Raw genomic sequence first — 19,767 nt, forward strand, 5'->3', positions numbered from 1 at the left:
ATTAAAAACTCTGGTCTAGTAACTAGGTAAAAAAAATTCTAGGCTTTGATTTTTCAAAGTGTATTATCAAAAATTGTTAATATGAGTTAATACATCTAGTGAAAACAAAGACTCTCCTTATTTTTTTTGCCATTTCCACCAGTTTCTGTGGTTTTGGAAGGTGCCAGGAAAAGAATGCATTTAATAGCTGAGAAGCAAATCAGGAATAGGAAATAAGCAAAATGTATGTGCCTGTTTTGGGTTTATTGTCATTATTTATCCAGATGCTATATCTTGTGCATTTTCAGGATTTGGAATATCGTCTAGATCCAAAGACAAAGGAGCTGCCTCACTTAAGAAACCCTGACATACTTGTGGGTGAAAATGACCTCACAGCCCTCAGCTATCTTCACGAGCCTGCTGTACTCCACAATCTCAGAGTCCGCTTTATTGATTCCAAACTTATTTATACATATTGTGGTGAGTGTGCGTTGCTGTCTGAGTGAACTGTGAATTCTTTTCTCTAATGGACAGGGCCATGGAAATATTGTGCATGGGGACAATTCTTATTTTCTCCCATGTCCCTACTGACTTCTTATCTGACTTTCTTATCTTTCTTATCTGACTTATCTTTCTCTACTGACTTCTTATCCTTCTTTCACTAATCATTCTCTGCTGAGACCCAGGTCTGGGATTTCCATTCATTTCCTTCTAAGTCTCTGCTTGGTGTACCCAACTCAGCACTCAGCATTTCTTCATTACGCTCCTGTTTTGGAAAGGAACAGGTATATTTTCTTCTTAAAAGAATTTATACCTTTTATATCCTTGATATTTGCTCTTTTTCTTCCCTACCTATTAACTGAATATTTCTTTTTCTCAATTTTCATTTTTCTTCAATTTATTTTTTTCTTGCACATTTGCTACCTTCTCAGTGAAGCCTTTCCGCCCTATCTTTTCTTCTCCTAGTTGTCTATCTTCCTTCTCTGTTTAATTTTCCCCCCTTTTCCTTACTACTGTCTAACCTATGATATATATTTTTCTTACTTATTTTATTGTCTGAATTTCCCTCTAGAATATAAGGTTCATAAGGGCAAAATTTTTTCCTTTTGTTAAAAAATTTTTCATTGAAATATAATTGATGTACAATGTTATATAACTTACAGGTGTACAGTACAGTGATACACTTTTTGTTTTGTTTTGCTTTTTTTTGGCTGCATTGGGTCTTTGTTGCTGACATGGGCTTTCTCCAGTTGTGGCGAACAGGGGCTACTCTTTGTTGTGGTGTGCGGGCTTCTCATTGTGGTGGCTTCTCTTCTTGCAGAACACAGACTTGAGGCACAAGGGCTTCAGTAGTTGTGGCCCATGGGCTCAGTTGTTGTGGCTTACAGGCTGTAGAGCACAGGCTCAGTAGTTGTGGCCCATAGGCTTAGTTGCTCCACGGCATGTGGGATCTTTCCGGACCAGGGATGGAACCCGTGTCCCCGGCATTCGCAGGTGGATTCTTAACCACTGCGCCACCAGGGAAGTCCCCACAATTTTTAAAGGTTATACTCCATTTAGATTTGTCTTTTTGTTTGTTTACTGTTATAAATATAGCACTTAGTAATGACTTGAAAGCTAGCTGTAGTCAAATATTTGTTGAATGAATGACTTTAAGTTAATATATACTTGCTGTAAAATTTAAGGAAATACCAAAAAAGTATAAAAAATGAAAAAGAATTACATGTAATTACCACTGAAAAATAACCAGTATTATGTTGTCTTATATCCTGTGTGTATATGTGAGAGAGTATAAATAGATATAAAATTGGAATCAGTCTATATATAGTTTTGTGTCATGTTTTCCTATGACACAATATTTTTTATAAACATGATTTGTGGTGGTAGCTCAATAGTCTGTTACATGGATATAATAATACGTATTAAACCACTCTCCCTTTTTAAAAAAACTTTTATTGAAGTATAGTTGATTCACAATACTGTGTTTAGTTTTTGCTATACAGTGAAGTGACTCAGTTGTACATATATATATATTTTTTTCATCCTTTTGCATTAAGGTTTATCACAGGATATTGAATATAGTTCCCTGTGCTGTACATAAACCACTCTCCCTTTATTATATACTTTGTTTCCACTTTTCACTGTTATGAATAACATTATGATAAACATCTTTATTTCAAAAAAAAACCTTTATGTGAATCTATGATTATTTCATTTGGATAAATTTCTAGAAGTGGAATTTTTGGTTTAAATATTACAAAAATATTTAAAGTCCTTTCAACATTGCCACCGTTTTTATTATTTTAAATCACCTAGTCTAGTTCATAAATGGTGTTTTAGTTAGGACTAGGTATAATGGGTTCAGAGGCAAAGGCTATGATATATTTTGACCCTTAACAATTTGTTAGTTCAGTATTAACTGAAATTGAGTTAGTATTAACTATGATTCTCACTTTACCAAGTTTGATATGCCCCTGAGGATATTACTGACTTCTTCTTTTGCTTTTTTTTTACCTTTCTCCCAGGTATAGTCCTAGTAGCTATAAATCCTTATGAGCAGCTGCCTATTTATGGAGAAGATATTATCAATGCATACAGCGGTCAGAACATGGGCGATATGGATCCACATATCTTTGCAGTAGCTGAAGAAGCTTACAAGCAAATGGCCAGGTTGGTGGAAGCGCTATTTATTATTTCATGACTTTTATTAGATGTGATAATTTCTTCTTTGCTGAGTCACAGATATTTTAAAATACAGTGAATAACGACTAGTAAATTATTCATTAAACAGCGTTGATTGATTTGTCTCAGATGGCCTGCATTTTTTTTTTTGGGCCGTGCCGTGCGGCATGTGGGATCTTAGTTCCCTGACCAGGGATCTAACCCACACCCCTTGCAGTGGAGGTGCGGAGTCTTAACCACTGGACTGCCAGGGAAGTCCCTGGCCTGCATTATTATTAAAGTAACGTAACATTTGTAAAAGGACATATAGTTTATAAAAACTGCCTTTGGAATCTCATTGTAATTCTGTGACCATGCAAGGATAGATGTTATGTTTTACAGATGAGTGGATCAAGGTTTGTAGGTATTAAGTGACTTGCCCAATGTCATTCAGCTAGTGAGTGGCAGACCAGAACTAAAAGGCCTAAGTGCTGAAAGAAATCTGTCTGTATCTGGTAGAATTAAATCTCAAGGAAAGTGTGAATTTTAAGGTTAGCAGATGCTGGGGCGTCAGGGATCCTGAACAGCATCAGGGAAATGTCTTTGATGTTAATCGGGGAACCCTACTATTTTGAGAGTGGAGAATGGGAGAAAAAAAGCTATTTTCAAGACTAGATTATGCTCTTGATAATATAATGTTATGCAAAACTGTGCATGCATAGAAAAATAGTCTGACAAGTGAGAAATGGTATCCTAGTGTTGTTTTTTTTTCTTTTGCGGTACGCGGGCCTCTCACTGTTGTGGCCTCTCCCGTTGTGGAGCACAGGCTCCGGACACGCAGGCTCAGCGGCCATGGCTCACGGGCCCAGCCGCTCCGTGGCATGTGGGATCTTCCCGGACCGGGGCACGAACCCGTGTCCCCTGCATCGGCAGGTGGACTGTCAACCACTGCGCCACCAGAGAAGCCCCTAATGTTGTTTTAATTTACCTTTCTCTAAGTAGGAAAGACTTTGCACTTTTTTACACACATACGCACATACCTATTTGTATATTTAATATATATATTAAAAACCATGAGTTCACACTGATACCTCCAAATCTAGTTCAACACCACAATTTTTATTCTTGATTTCTTTTTCCTTCTTTTAACTTTTTTTTTGACCTTGAAAACCCTGGCTCTCATTATCCGTAGTTTTTTACTTGTTTGCTCAATCCTGGAATACTCTTTGTATCAGAAATGCTAACCCATATCCCTGTGAAAAGCAAATTTACCACTCAAGTACATTTGCGTCTAATTCATTTTGTCTTTAGCCTTATGTAATATAAAGTGCCAGTTTCCAAAGTTACTTAGGTTGGTTCCTTTCTTCCCCACCACTTTATGAATTTATTCAGCCACTCTCCCATATATGATCACTTAGATTGTTTTCAACATTTTGCAATTGCAAACAGTGCTACAATAAATAACCTTGTGCATATACATTTTTGTATTTGTATTTATTTATTGCTCTTCCGAATTGCTTTTAATGAAGCTATGGCAGTAAAATATACAACGTGACCTAGATACACAGTGGAGCAAAGGCTTAGATAATGAGATGGTTTTGTCCACATCTTGGGGAAAAAGGTGATATGTATGTCTTTATGAATAAAGTATCTAGGAATAAACTTGCCTCACATTCTTGCCAGTCTTTTCTCATGCTGAAACTCACTGCTCTCTGATAACTAAATCACAATATTATATTCCTTAAAACATCAGGGTTTTTTTTTTTCTTTTTGTTTCCTGAAAACCAAGTAATATTGATTGCTTTGATTTGGTATTTTTTTCCTCCCTTGTTAATGGTAGAGCAAATAAATTTGATCGATTAAGTTTCATTTATGAGTTTTCTTGAAATAAATTAGAGAGTTATAGTCATAACCTTAGTGTAATGGAAAAGATATCTATACTAGTCACAGCTCCATCAGTAAATAACAATATAAGCTTAAATCTTCTGGTCTCCCAGGGCCTCAGTTTTATCACCTATAAAATAGAACACTTGCACTAGATGGTCTAGCTTTACATTTAAGGCATTCTGTTGTACACACTTGTTACCTTTCAGTTTCATGGGCACTGATGCATAAGTCTTTTACTCTTTCTAGTGGAGGGCAGGCTATGATAAGGAGGCTTGTAGCAAAGCAGAAGGAACATAGTATAGACTTTTCCTCTGGAAACTAAGAGATGTGGAGTATAACAACCCAACTCTACTCTAAACTTGGATAAGCCATCTGACCTCTGTGTTATTGTTTCCCCCAATGAAGAAAAGATAATATTTATCATGCTTACTTCAGAGGTGAAAATTACATTAGATGATAAACATGAAAAGCACTTTGAGAAACACTGTTTAAATATAAGCTGTTACTGTCATCACGGTCTTCATCATCATGGAGTCTCATGGCTGCATTCTCTTTCTGTTCATTTTAGCCTCTCATCGGGTTTTATTCTTCCTGACTCTCTTGCTAGGCCTTTCCTTAGAGTGGCCCCTTCTTGCATTTGTTTAGGCAGACTGAATGCTTCACACTTCTAAGGTCCATTGGCCAAGTGGATGCTGGCTGTTATAGATTATAAAATCTCTCCTGTTGCCAGTTGTGACTCACCTGCCATGTGGTACCAAGTATTCCTACTTAGGCAAGTAGACATGCTACCTGATAAGGAATTTTATGTATGATATATAAAGGTGAATTAACTTCTATCAGTTAGCAGCTACCATGTTTAGAGGTATACTGTGTGCCAAGCATGATGTCAGGCATGTTACCTCTAATCTTCATTACACCCCTGGGAGCAGACATCATCACCTCTGCTTTACAAATGAGGAGACTGAGGAAAGTAACTTTCAGACTATCATGCTAATAAATAGTATCTGGGAGCTGAGATATGAATCAAGCTCTGAGGCTACAGAGCCTTTCTTCTTTGATGTTTAATTTTCTTACTTCCAACTGTATGACCCTATTCTAACACAGTATTATCACAATATTAATCTATTCCCTCAGATTAACTAACGTTGCATACTTTTATTTCTGTACCTTTTATTCAGCCTAGAATATCCTTCTCCATGCTCTGTTATCTGCCTGGTTTCTATTTATTCTTCATGATCCCACTCAGTTTTTACTTTGAGACCACCTCAGTTCCTGATAAATGATTCCTCTTCAGAATTCTTTACTATATGAATTTGGGACTTACTGAGAACTATCTACCCAGTAAGTTTGTAGTAGGAATAAAGTGCAGTAAGTATATGAGTCTATAAAAGTTACAAACAAATAAAATTGGCTATTTCTGAGAGAAAAACAAATACCATATGATGTCACTTATATGTGGAATCTAAAGTACGACACAAATGAACTTATCTATGAAACAGAAACAGAATCATAGAGAACAGACTGGTGGTTGCCAAGGGGGAGGGGTTGGGGGAGGGAGTGAGTGGGAGGTTGAGGTTAGCAGCTGTAAGCTTTCACATATCGGATAGATAAACAACAGGGTCCTACTGTATAGCACAGGGCACTATATTCAATACTCTATGATAAACCATAATGGAAAAGAATATTAAAAAAATATGTATAACTAGAAACAATTGGCTATTTTTGTTATGGAATCTTTATATTAATTTCATAGGCTCTATACTGATGGAACAGAAAATCAGATTGACATGAGAAGATCTGATAGTCATGTGACAGACTTCTCAGCAGGAATTTGGTGTATCTCCAGGAAACGCTTATTTTCATTTCCTGAATAATCTCTCTACCTCTCTAGCACAGCTTTCATCAGTGTGCCAGCACAGTCTTATGGTAAATATTTATACTTAAAAACTGATACTGCACATTGTCTTGTGAACTCATTGTCTAGTATCCACTTTAGAGTGTAAATCTTTTCTTCTTGGGATTTTGATCAAGAGCAGAAATCTTGGAAAAACAGAGCTGAGCAGCTTGAGGTTTGACAAGTGATAAAAATGTAGAAAAACTTAGCGCCTCTCTAACAAGAGAAATAAGGATTAGAGTCTCAAGTGAAAGCCACATCACAGTAAATACACAATGTTGGAAGAAAGCATTATATTACACTAACTTAATAATTTTCCTTTTTAACAAGGGATCAGATAAAGGAGAAGCAATTAGATTGAGTGCCTGCAAGAAAATAAAACTCTAGATTTTGTTTCATGAGAACATGTTCACTTATAAGCTAAAAATTAGACCTAGGTGCTTGTACACTTAACCAAGGTACATGGTAACACCCAGTGGATGGTTATGAGAGAGTCAACATTGAGGTGTGTGGATATAGTAAAGTGGGTCCTGCATGAGTCAGGTCTGAGGGTGGCATTACTTAGTTTCCTCATTAACAACCTGGATGTGAATGGAAAGTACGCTCATTAAGTTTTCAGAGGACAAGATGATGGTCTTGGAAAATATGAGCACCATAATCTAGAGAGATTACATTTTTAAAGGGTAAAGTTCAGAAGGAAAATGTATAAAATAATATAACTGATACGAAATGAATCTTACTAGATATAATCTAAGGAAAGGCTGGACAAACCAAATACATATATAGGTAGAAGGAATATAGACTCAACTGTAACATCTCTCTCTTTCATCAACCCAGAGTGGATAGTCTATCCTTGAATAATTTATTTCCTGGGGTTTCAGGTACCTCTCCATAGTTTAATTCCTATTGCCGTTTTCCCATACAACCTAGTTTTCTCCTAATTATCGTATAAGGGTCAATTCAGGCATCACCTTCTCTAGAAAGCATTTCCTGACACCTCTTCCTCACATCTTCCACTAGTTCTATACCCCTTCCTCATGCTTTCATAATATCCTGGATAGACCTCTTTTCTTGTAATTACTCCACTGTATTTAAACTGTACTTTTCAGTCTCTCTCAATAGGCTATGACCCTAGAGTCTTTTATCTTCATAAAGTGTTTGGCACATTGTGGCTACTCATTACATATTTGTTGCATGAATGAATGAAGCAGTATTTTTAGGTAGTGGCTTTTCGTTCACATTATAGCCTCTGGAAGCAACGTTGACTGAAACAGGCCACAAGAGTTCACCTCTGCTTCAGGGCACCCAGTACGCAGGCTATTTAGGATCATTGCGGGGGCCCTTGAGAGGACTGGCCAAGCCAGAAATCATAAATTTTCAGTTCCTGCATCCTTAGGATGCTCCAGATAGATCTGTCCTTGAGGAAGAGTGGTGAATCTGTGTCCTTAACTTGGTTTTATCAGGTCCTTGAAGTGATATCTACATCCCAAAAGTAAAAGAAGGTTCTTATAAGGACGAGAAACCTGAAGAATTGTGAACAGTGGCTGACCAGCTAATCAAAATTTCGAAGAATAATGAATTATTATTTACATAGATGTAACAATCTAAAGCTTACAGCTCAAATAAATAGAGTAGGGTAGACTCTGATATTCACGTTAAAACCATAAAATTTTTTATCCCTGGTGTTTTTGTCTATTTTCTCCGCATCTCTATTATACTTTTCTTGTTTTTCCCTTTGCACGTCTTTATTATGTATTACCCTTCTCCCTTTGTGTCTCTAGTTGGCTCCCCACTTCTACCTGTCTCTGCTCTTGTCTCTTTTTGGCATTTCTTCCTGTGGCCACATATGACTGAGAAACGTTTTAAAGACTACTGTACTTACTTTATAAAGATTTCTGTTTCCTGTTCTTAATTTAAAAGCAGGTGGATGGAATTTACATTTTTTCTCTTTGTAGCCCTTTATTGATTTTGGCCATCTCAGATTCAGGGGTCCTATGGAGAAGAAATGTTTGCCCATTTCAAGTCCAGCCCTTCAAGCCCATCTGAGCATCTGTAAGCGTGTCCTATTCCAATTGTACTTGAGTTTACCTGGCTTAGACTGCAGACTATGGCCCATCCAACATCTGAAAAATCAACTCCGGAGTTAGTTTAACTTTTAAGTTATAGTACTTTAGAATTGAGAAAGACTTTAGATGCTATTTAATCTTAAAAATGAGGGAAACTGTGACCCAGAGAGGGCATGCAATTGCTCAGAGTCATGAAATTGGGAAATGACAGATTGAAGACCAGAGCCCAACTCAGAGAAGTTTATGTAATGGAAAAGTTGTACTTATTTATATATTGGAATGCTCTACTAGGCTTCAAGAAGAAGGGAAGCCTCTGCCAAAGTCAGGGAAATGTAATAAATAATAAAGTTCCTTAAAAATTGTTGGTCATATGGATCCAGGATCGTAAATCCTGGAAGAGAAAATGTATCTGGTATGTGCTTGACATCAATGTGTATATGTGTGTATTTGTACAAATCTGTGTGATTCATTTGAATAATCCTCAACCTTATCTCCTTTAACAGTTCTCTTCTTCCCCATGGTATAGGAAAGGGCTACTACATAATGAATGCTTCAGTTTTTTTGACGTAACATTTTGTCATAAAGACTTGGAATGGTATTTCAAAGGCAGTACAGTTTAGGATAGCAGTTCCCACTAATAATTCCTTTTTGTCAGACTAGTGGAAGCCTCTTCACCTTGTTTATTATTGGAAGAAATGCTGGGAGAATTTTGTCAAGGTAGCTATCACACAGGGTGTAGTGACAGAACTGATCATGCAGGAATTAGGAAGAGATCATTTTTCTAGTTATATTTTGGAAGGGAATCCAAAGAATGATGATACTGTCCTTGATTAATGTATCAAAGACATCAATTCTGAGAACATTAAAATATTCTAAATGACGAAAAAAAAGGGACATTGGCCCCACAATGAGAACTGTTTGGGTTTTTTTGTTTTTGATTTTGAGTGATTTATCTTGAAATCAGGCATGTATGAACAGAGGCAGTGGGAATATGCAGTTGAGTCTAGAAGTTCAAATAAAAAGGGAATGAGATAGTATGAGGTTCAAGGATGTTTTATAAAAATGAGGGTTACATGCAAGCCTTTACTATAAGTATTAAACATTCCTTGTGTCCCCTAGGTCCTCCTGATTTTCCCCACAGTATGGGAGTCAGAGTGTCTGAACAGGCTGCTTAGAGGTGCTGGTAGTGTGATGTGAATGTACTTAATCAGGCCTGAGTTGGGTACTCCTATTGTATTTTTCAGTTTGTAAAATAATACAGTGACCACACTTTCTCAATGAAAAACCAACCTTTACCAAATCTTAACCAAATCTTCCTACTTTGGAAACTTATCGCAGGTACTTTTGATTCTATCACTTTGGTGTCTCTTAAACCCATCTGCCTCTCTCAGTCATGGCCACCACAGTCTTTGTTCAGACTTTCATATCTTTTCATCTGGACCTCTGCCACCCATATCCACATTGCTGCCAGAGCATTTTTACTAATTAGATTGTTTATTTTCTGTTTAAAACCCTGCAGTAACACTCCGTGACCTTTAGGTAAACTTCAGATTCCTTAACAGCTCATGTAAGATATTTATCATCCATTTCTCGTTAACCTCTGCAGCCTTATCTGTCATTACTTCATGTTCTAGTCAAATTAAATTATCTGATGTTTCCTAATTTCTCATGCATCTGAGCCTTCATTTATGTTATCTCCTTTCCCTGGAATGTTTCCTTCCTAACTTCCTTTTCCCTTGCTTGCTTTCTCTTACTCATCTTTCTAGACTTTGCTGAGGTATCATCTCCAGGGTGCCTTCCCTGATCACCTCTTCCTTCTCTCAGTACCCCATCCCATGTATTATAATCTTTAATTATTAGTTTGTCTTTCCTCTTAGACCCTCAACCACTTGAGATGCAGATCATGGCTTTTTAAACTTGTATCCCTAGTATTTAGCACAATGTTTGGCACGTAGCAGGTGTTTGCTAAATGTTTGTTGGATAAATAAATTTCTTTTAAAAGATCGTCTTCTATAGTGAAATAACCTTGTAATCTTGTGGCCTAAAAACCTTTGAACTCATCTTGTCTCTCCATAAATTAAGGGCAAAAATGTTACTACCTTTGTGTACTTGTTCAGTTAATTTGATGGATTGAAGCTGACTGCTGGTTTCATCTCAGGAAGCAGAAGTTTACTGCTTCTTTCCCAGTCGAAATCATAGCCAAAGCAGATTTATTCCTAGGCTAGGTTGGTTATTAAAGTTTTATTTACTTATAATCAGTACACATTTACTGAGCGCTTGTGATGTGTCAAACTCTGGACTAGTTGCTGGATATTAACGATATGGTGACATAGGTCCTCATCCTCAAAGAAATAATAGTCTTATGAGTAAGTTCCTCACCTAGAGTTTTGAGTCATTGTATGAATGAATTAAAGATGTAATAGTAGATAGTCTTTGCTTTTTTAATTAATTAATTAATTTGTTTAGCTGCATTGGGTCTTCATTGTTGCACGTAGGCTTTCTCTAGTTGCAGCGAGCGGGGGCTACTCTTCGATGCGCGGGCTTCTCATTGCGGTGGCTTCTCTTGTTGCAGAGCACGGGCTCTAGGCACGTGGTCTTCAGTAGTTGTGGCTCGTGGCCTGAGTAGTTGTGGTTCACTGGCTCTAGAGAGCAGGCTCAGTAGTTGTGATGCATGGGCTTTGTTGCTCTGCAGCATGTGGGATCTTCCCGGACCAGGGCTCGAACCCGTGTCCCCTACATTGGCAGGCGGATCCTTAACCACTGTGCCACCAGGGAAGTCCAGTTGGTAGTCTTTGAGTTCTAACATATTTGAATGAATCAGCCAACAAATGAACCATTTCTTCTCTGGTAATGAGGGTACTTTAGTAAGAGCTGGAATTTGTGGGTGACACTATGGACAGTTAGCTAGTAGATAATTTTTTTTTCAATTAAGTAGTATTTTCTTCTAAATTTATTTGCTGTAACTCCTGTCTCTTCTAAAGGTGGTTGACAACAGTATTCTAATAGACCAAAATAATTCTCTAGGAATAAAGTGTGTTTGAGATATGTACACACAAAAAATTCAGAGACTATTCATCCTTAGATGTGATGCTCTCTAATTTAATGCCTGATATTTCTTCTCCCTCTCTGTTCATTGTTAATTTATAAGTAGTTGTTTTTATTAGGAAATGTCATTCTTAGGTTCCTTCCCACATTTTTGCATGTGTGAACGAGCAGGAACTCTCCATGGCTCATTGATGAGAATACAGAGATAATCATGTTAATCACATTCAAAAGTGAGCAGCACTGTCAGTTACTCTTCTTTGTTTTACAGAGATGAACGAAATCAGTCCATCATCGTAAGTGGAGAGTCTGGGGCAGGAAAAACAGTTTCAGCTAAGTATGCCATGCGATACTTTGCAACTGTAAGTGGTTCCGCCAGTGAAGCCAATGTTGAGGAAAAGGTGTTGGCATCCAACCCCATCATGGAGGTAAGGCCATGGCGTTCTTACTATATTCTCTCATTAAGAAACAGGCTCAAAAAATTGATTGATACAGCACATGTCAGAAAGTCTAGGATCTCTCAACCAGTAATAGTAGGAAAATACTTTCCTGGATGTTAGTGAGAGATCTAGGAAAAGTAAAAATTCAGTAAGGTAGACATTTTGAGTAAAGTCTAGCTATAGAGGAAGCTACTTTATTCCATAAACCTGCATTTTTAACCTACCATTGGATCGTTGCCTCCAAGTAGCTGGCAATGGCACTTCATTTCCTAAAGTTTCTTTTCTCCCAGTTAATTGACTTGTATCTATTGCTCCTTATACTGGAAGTATAAATTACTCCTTTTCCCACAATCCTGAGCTTTTTTAAAGCTCTTTCTAAAATACAGGATTCACTATGCTCAAGCATGAATGAGTTTCATTATTCCTCTGCCCGCATTTCGTTTTCTGTACTTAGTCCAACCTGTTTAGCTGTAAGTTTTTACATTTTTCCAGATATGAACTATAAACTTAAATCATAGTCTTGAAAGCATTTTTCTGCTTGTTTCTGTCAAGCATATCACACAGCTTTAGTTTAGAAAAACAAATTCAATAATATAAATTCTTGGAAAAGGAAGATCTATGAAAGGATATCCTTTCAAAAGTGGACTATGTATACAAAGTAGACATGCTCATGCCAAAGAAAACAGACCTTTTGTGTGAGAATTTGAGTATTTTAGGATTTGTAATTAGAGAATTATTTGTGTATTAGTATGATTTTAGGCAAGTTACATTTTTGTAAGTATTGCCATTAAATGGAGAAAATAAGTCTCAATAAATGGAGAGAAATTACTTTGGACATGCAGAAACAAACCTTTCTTAATAAAAACCCAAGTCAGCATTCTTTATTCCTGTTTTTTTTCCTTTGTCAAGCCTTACATGTCACCCAAACACAGATGGCGTTTAGGACTGGCTTGGTGCACCTGTTGTGCAAGTGGTTTTCGCACTGATCAGTCCAGAGGTAATTGTGCCTGGTGTGCAGTGCTGTGTGTGACACTTCAGAATAGTATGCTGTGACCCCTTGCCCACAGGGCTGCCCTCTAGTGCAGCATGACTTCTGTTCTTGGGATTAAGAAAATAAGAGATGCTGGGGTAGTTAAGAGCCTCCTGGGCTGGGTGACCTATGGAAAGAGAACTGGAAATGTTTTCTGAAATAACACAGACAGGAGAAAACAGATGCTTATGCCAAAAGAGAGTAGTAAAGATTTTAAGCAAATATTAAGATTTTGAAAGAATTTAAGCTACAGATATAGAGGTGAATCCCACTTGTGTTAATATTGCGAAAATATAATCTGTATAGCCAGTTTCTGATTTCGGTTCAGAAAACAACAGGGCTTGGCTTTCTACGATTATTTTGACTGTTTTTGATCATAGCAACAAATTCTTGGTATTTGGCAGTAGTTTAGGCCATTCTTAGTCCCTAATGTTAGAAGATCCCAGAGTCTTGATTATGAACGCATCAGGAAATCCCATTTCTCCTAGGCCTAGACCATATAATAACATAACTCTGGAATACATCAAGTTGAATGAACTATTTTATGACCTTGCTATAGTCTCGTTCAAAAACTAGCTATACTGTTTTTTCTACAACGCAGATTTGAGTTGTGTTAGTAGGAGTGATATTAAAAATTTGGAATGACTACAGATACTACTTTTTAATATGCAGTTATAAGGAATTTACCCTGTTTGCTAGGATGAACAAAAAAAGATAAAGACAGCAGTTATACTTTTTAAAAAAAATTAAGAAAAAAAAATTTTTAAAGACAGTAGTTATACTTAGCTACTTCACGCTATATTACTTAGTTTCTCTGCAGGAATTTGGATTTAGAAAATTTGTTAAAGAGAGAACTAATTTTCAACAGCTACAAATGAGGGCATCCCAACTTGAAAGATTAAAATGGAATGTAGGGCTGAAGAATGGTGAAAAAGGGTTTCCAGTTACAGGAAGAAAATATAGATAAAATATTGAATATGTGGCCTAGAAAATTTGTAGCTTTTAAACCTGCCTCAAGATTATGTCTCTGGAGGCATGGACATATATACACTACCAAACGTAAGGTAGATAGCTAGTGGGAAGCAGCCGCATAGCACAGGGAGATCAGCTCGGTGCTTTGTGACCGCCTGGAGGGGTGGGATAGGGAGGGTGGGAGGGAGGGAGACGCAAGAGGGAAGAGATATGGGAACATATGTATATGTATAACAGATTCACTTTGATATAAAGCAGAAACTAGCACACCATTGTAAAGCAATTATACTCCAATAAAGATGTAAAAAAAAAAAAAGATTATATCTCTATATCAGAGCCCTTTACTGTGATGTCAAGAAAGGAATGTCTGGGTCTCCAGTGATCATGAGCATCCCACACCTTGAACATCACAGCCCAGTGGCTTATGGGATTTGCACATTATCCTTTAGAAAGCAAGCTCCTCATCCTCGTCATAGGCTCCTTTTGCAAAATACGAATAATGTACAGTGAAATAAATGATTCTCTTTTACTCAATTTTATGACATTTTCCTTTTCATCCTTTTTTCCTAGAAATTTTCATCCTAAGATGGGGACAGGGAAGATGTTGGGGGCACACTGGGTCTTTTTTTTTTTTAATTTTAATTAATTAATTTATTTTTGGCTGCGTTGGGTCTTTGTTGCTGTGCGCGGGCTTTCTCTAGTTGCAGTGAGTGGGGGCTACTCTTCGTTGCGGTGCACGGGCTTCTCATTGCGTTGGCTTCTCTCGTTGCAGGGCACGGGTTCTAGGCACACGGGCTTCAGTAGTTGTGGCTCGTGGGCTCAGTAGTTGTGGCTCGCGGGCTCTAGAGCGCAGGCTCAGTAGTTGTGGCGCACGGGCTTAGTTGCTCCGCGGCACGTGGGATCTTCCCAGACCAGGGATCAAACCCATGTCCCCTGCATTGGCAGGCAGATTCTTAACCTCTGCACCACCAGGGAAGGCCCCACACTGGGTCTTAATAGTTCTACTTCCTCTTCAATAACTGTAGTTGAAGATTTTCATCTCCATTTAGTAAAGAAGAATAATTCACTCACCATTTCTCTGAAATCAGTAGTAAAATCAAGACCACAAAACTTCTTTCCTTTAACAGTTTCTTGCTGATTGAAATGCAAATAGCATTAGGGAGGCTGTTATAAATATAGTACTTATAAGGCAGAGGGCGCAATTGGGGGAATGAACAAAATAAATGAATAAACATCATTTATATACAGAACCTTCTTTCCATATTGGGTTAAAGGCTTAGAATCATAGAGTTTTATTTTTGAAAGGGACCCTAGAGCTCATCTATTCCAGTCAGTTTACGCCTGGGTTCACTAATGCTCCTTAGAGGATTAAATGATGGCAAGTTAGTGGTAGGCCCTGGTGTGATACCCAGATCTTCAGACTTCTATTTCATTTACTCCTTCTACCATTCTTTGCTATATGTTTATATACCTTGTACTCAAAGACAAAAGGGTCTGTTTCAACTCTGGCCTACTCACTTCTTCTTCTCACAGAGTCTAGTATTATCTTGGCAGGTTGGCCACTCTGATCCCCACTGTAAGTAGATTGGGGCAGGGGGATGACATGGAGGTTGGGATAAGAGTCTGGGAGGGAGGAGAAGCTGTGGACCACCCTCCCCTAACTCGCTTAGTTGCTGGGGGAAAGTGCTTAGGACAGTGCCTGGTAAACACTCAGTAATTATTACTGCTGCTGCCACTGCTACTACATGTAACCCTTCATCTGCTCTTTGACAGAATATGTTGTGCTGAAAGAAAATTTCACGTTTATTTTCTAAACAAAATAAAAATAATGGGAATATATGGAGACTTTTTGTTGTGCTTTTTGTAATATCAAGTTTTGCTGGGAAAATAGCTTCCAACTATTCTTTCAATCTATAATGTTAATCTGAAAGTTAGCAGTGTTCTGATTGCCAAAACAGAATAGGGTAATACATGTCTTATATTTCAGAGAGTGAAAATACGTTTTCTTTGATTGATCAGAGAATCTAATGTGTTGACTTTTATGGCTCTGTTACTACTGTTTTCATCACTTGTGTTTGTATTGCTTTTTTTTTTTTTTTTTTGTATTGCTTTCTTAATGCTCCAGAGCATTTTCATATCTTTCTCTCTGCTGTGGTTTCAATATACTAATCCTAATAGTCACAGGCTTTGTGCAGTGAAAGATATTAATTGTATGAAATTATCTTATTAAGCATTTAATTTATACAGTATGTTAACACTTGCTTTTCTAACTACAGCATGTTTTTTGCTTTGCTTTGAAAGAAAAATTTATAGATGCATGTTACCTAAATCAGAAAGCAGTGCATATTCAATTTAAATTTTTAGGATTATATGAAAAATTTAGCAGAAAGTTACATTCTCTGCATTCTTTAGCAGATGTCTTACAAGTTAGATACAACTATCAAAATCCAAAGCCAAATTTTACTGTCTCTGGTTTCTGAAAATGGCTTTGAATTAAGTGGGTAATTACCAACACTCCACTAATAAGCAGTCCAGCTGGGCCTACTGGCTAAAGAGACCCTGAACACCAAAGCAATATTTCCAGGAAAATATTAATTTGTCTTAACCAGCTTATTTACATAAAACAGACTAAGTTTTTCAAGAAACCAAACCCTGTTATTTAACTAAGAGGTCATGTGCCTAGGCAGCCCCTGGTCCCATCCGTTCTTTTCCTTTGTTGACATGAATGAGTATGTTCCATACCACAAATGGTGGATGAAGACCTCCCAGGCACTGGGCTCGAGTCTGCTGTTTCTGAAAATAATTTGTGCGAGAATAACAAGGCCGATACGGACTATTAGTGTATACCTGTGTGGTTGTGCAGTGAGCAAAGCATACAGTTGTGCCTGCAGGGGCAAAACTGGTTCTGTTTTTAAAAGAATCAATTTTAAAGGGTTGTGTTCTTTCTCTCCCTGAACAAATCTGTAAATGTCAGGGCATGAATTGCACTTCTAAAACCTTATTGTTTTCCCTTTGTCTCTTAGTCAATCGGAAATGCTAAGACAACCAGGAATGATAATAGCAGCCGTTTTGGGAAGTACATTGAGATTGGTTTTGATAAGAGACATCGAATCATTGGTGCCAATATGAGAACTTACCTTTTAGAGAAATCCAGAGTGGTGTTCCAGGTAAGCCGGGCAGGTATACATATAGATTGCCATAAAATTCCGGAGCTCGTGTTTGTTGGTGTGCATTTTATTCCCAGATGTTCTTGAGCATGTTATGACAATATTACTGCAATATTACTGCAAACCACACTTGGACTGGAACATGTAAAACAGTGCCTATCAGAGGGTACCCCTTAGACTAATAGTTTTTGGGACTGGGCACTGATTTAGGTTTAATGGTTTTGACTGTTTCCTCCAAATGCTTGTAGGAAAAGCTTAGTTAAGAAGAGGCACTATTAGTTTAGTCTCGTCTGTCACATTTCCCAGTTGATAGGGAAGACATTGGTCTATGCTTCAGTGAGTTACAGTTTAAACTCAGTTCAAGAAAAAAATAATTATCCTTGTCTTCTTCCTTCCTTCTTCTCTCAGAATGTGATACTGTTTAGATAGAATAATGAGGGTTAAAAGATCTTCACAACTCAGTTGTGAACTACTGTCAGAGAACACACTCAAGTGTATGGATCAGTGCCAGACTTGCATTTGCACATATGCACTTACTCCTTTTCGGGGGGCGGGGATCTCAGTTCCCCAACGAGGACTAAACCCAGGCCACGGCAGTGAAAGCCCAGAATCCTCACCAGGGAACTTACTCCTTTTTTATTTGTAAATGGGAAGTACTACACATTACAGCACTGGCAGGTGTGCATTTACATGTTTATAGGTATACTCAGGGAATGTGGACTCATCATTGGAAAACTCCCCATATAGGACTCCTGGTGACCCACTGCATGCTGAGATGGGGTTCCTGTAGTCCCTTAACTAGATGCTCACCATACTGAGGTTCAAATAGCCCTGGCACCGCCATGTAGCAGAGTCTACAATTTCCATTGCACAAGTGTCTTAAGGCTTTGAAACTGTCTGGGACATACTGAGAGTCATGAGTTTGGGCAGCCTAGAGCTACCCTGGCTTTGACTTTGGGGGTGTGGCTGATTTGTGGCTACCTAAATGTAATACCTGATTTGTATAGCGAAGGAATAGTCACCCTCCTCCATTGTTCTAATATCTAGATACATGCAGAGCTGTGTTACTGTGCTCACATGTATACTTGAATAGGTCCAAAAAAAAATGTTTAGTAGCCAGAGGAAACAGTGGGGGAAATATATGTAGATCTAAGAGAAGATTGAGTCTAAATAGTACAGATTTGATTGATAGGTAGACGATTAAAGGGAAAATGGGTATGGTGACCAGAGGCTAGTAGTGCTTAAGACAGAATGTTAAGGCCTAATCCTTATTGTCTTGCCTAGAAACATTGAAGCAATTCGAGCTGTTCCCCAACCCACAGGGCTGTATAATATTGTGGGTGTTTGGTTATATCAAAGTGAGTCAAACAGTCAGAAAGCGCATACTTGATATTGTCCTTCGTGTACAAAGATGACCAAAGCACTTCTGCAGATCCCCCTGATTTTCTAGTTGTCTGTGTACTGAAACCCCTGACCTCTTGCCTATTCATGCTTGTGGTCATTGGTATATTGTTAATTTGTTTAGTGTATTCTGTGCACTAAACACAGAAAACTAAGTTTTCTTTACCAGACACCAGCCCCTGTTGGGCATCAAACCTGACCTTGGCCTTACTTGCTCTATTCTTCAGTTAACTGAATACACTGCAGAATTCAAGGATATGACAATAGAGTATAATAATATTGTATAAACAATATGATTACAAACTGTATTTTTAAAGTATATATGTGGAAAAAGACTGTCAGAAAATAGTAAGAAATGATCTTAGCATTGTACATGATTTATTTTCTATTTAAAAAAATTTTAATTTATTTTTAAATATATAAACTGAAATGATATGGATGATGTAGTGCATTTGTGGATTTCTTACAAACAGCTACAGTAGATATGGCAAAAATAGGATTTTTTTTTTTCTAGTCAAAAGTCTTAGGAAGACCATGAATCTAAGAAAATACTGTGAGAAAATATTGAGTGTTGCAGGGAAAAAAATAAAAAGGTTTTAGCTTCCCTCAGAGGCACTGATCTCTTATGACAGTGCCATAGAGCAGCAAGCTGTTCAGTAGTTCAAAAAGCATTACTATCAGGTATATTATTTTGAATGTGACCAACAGATACACACTCACACAGATGCACATAGCTAATAAATCACAAGGTTTAATAATCATAGATATGTATTAGGAAATTTGGGAAAGGACAGTTTATTTCATCAAATGAGATAATTAAATTTTTATTTTTATGATTGAATTTTCTGGGTTTTAAATTAAAATGCTGTAATTGAAAACTCTTCTTTTTTCAAAGGCAGAAGAGGAGAGAAACTATCATATCTTCTATCAGCTTTGTGCCTCAGCAAAGTTACCTGAATTTAAAATGCTGCGATTAGGTATGAATATGGCACTAGATTTATTGTGCTGGTATTGTCTTATGTTAATTTCTGAGTTCACAAATTTACTTCTTAAAAAGGAAATTATCTCATACTGAAATATTTATGGATGAAATGATAAGAGGCCTACAGTTGGCTTCAAGATAACTCATGGGATGAGGAAGTGGTGAGTGGCTGTATAAATGGAACAAGATTGGCCTTGAGTTGATACTTGTTTAAGATGAGTGATGAGTACACAAGGGCTCATTATA

General features: G+C 37.5%; 1 protein-coding gene across 4 annotated transcripts in view; it reads left to right on the plus strand.

The window, feature by feature from the left end:
• Positions 1-19,767, plus strand: part of MYO5A (myosin VA) — a 187,268-nt gene that overhangs the window by 63,676 nt on the left and 103,825 nt on the right. For all 4 annotated transcript variants that reach the window (XM_079914136.1, XM_079914137.1, XM_079914138.1 and 1 more), the window contains exons 3-7: positions 288-459; positions 2,505-2,649; positions 11,801-11,957; positions 16,995-17,138; positions 19,435-19,516. In XM_079914136.1, the coding sequence (XP_079770262.1) occupies positions 288-459; positions 2,505-2,649; positions 11,801-11,957; positions 16,995-17,138; positions 19,435-19,516 (700 nt within the window). The remainder of the gene's footprint in view (positions 1-287; positions 460-2,504; positions 2,650-11,800; positions 11,958-16,994; positions 17,139-19,434; positions 19,517-19,767) is intronic.

The sequence above is a fragment of the Stenella coeruleoalba genome (genome assembly GCF_951394435.1).
Source record: "Stenella coeruleoalba genome assembly, chromosome: 2".
Lineage (NCBI taxonomy): Eukaryota > Metazoa > Chordata > Mammalia > Artiodactyla > Delphinidae > Stenella > Stenella coeruleoalba.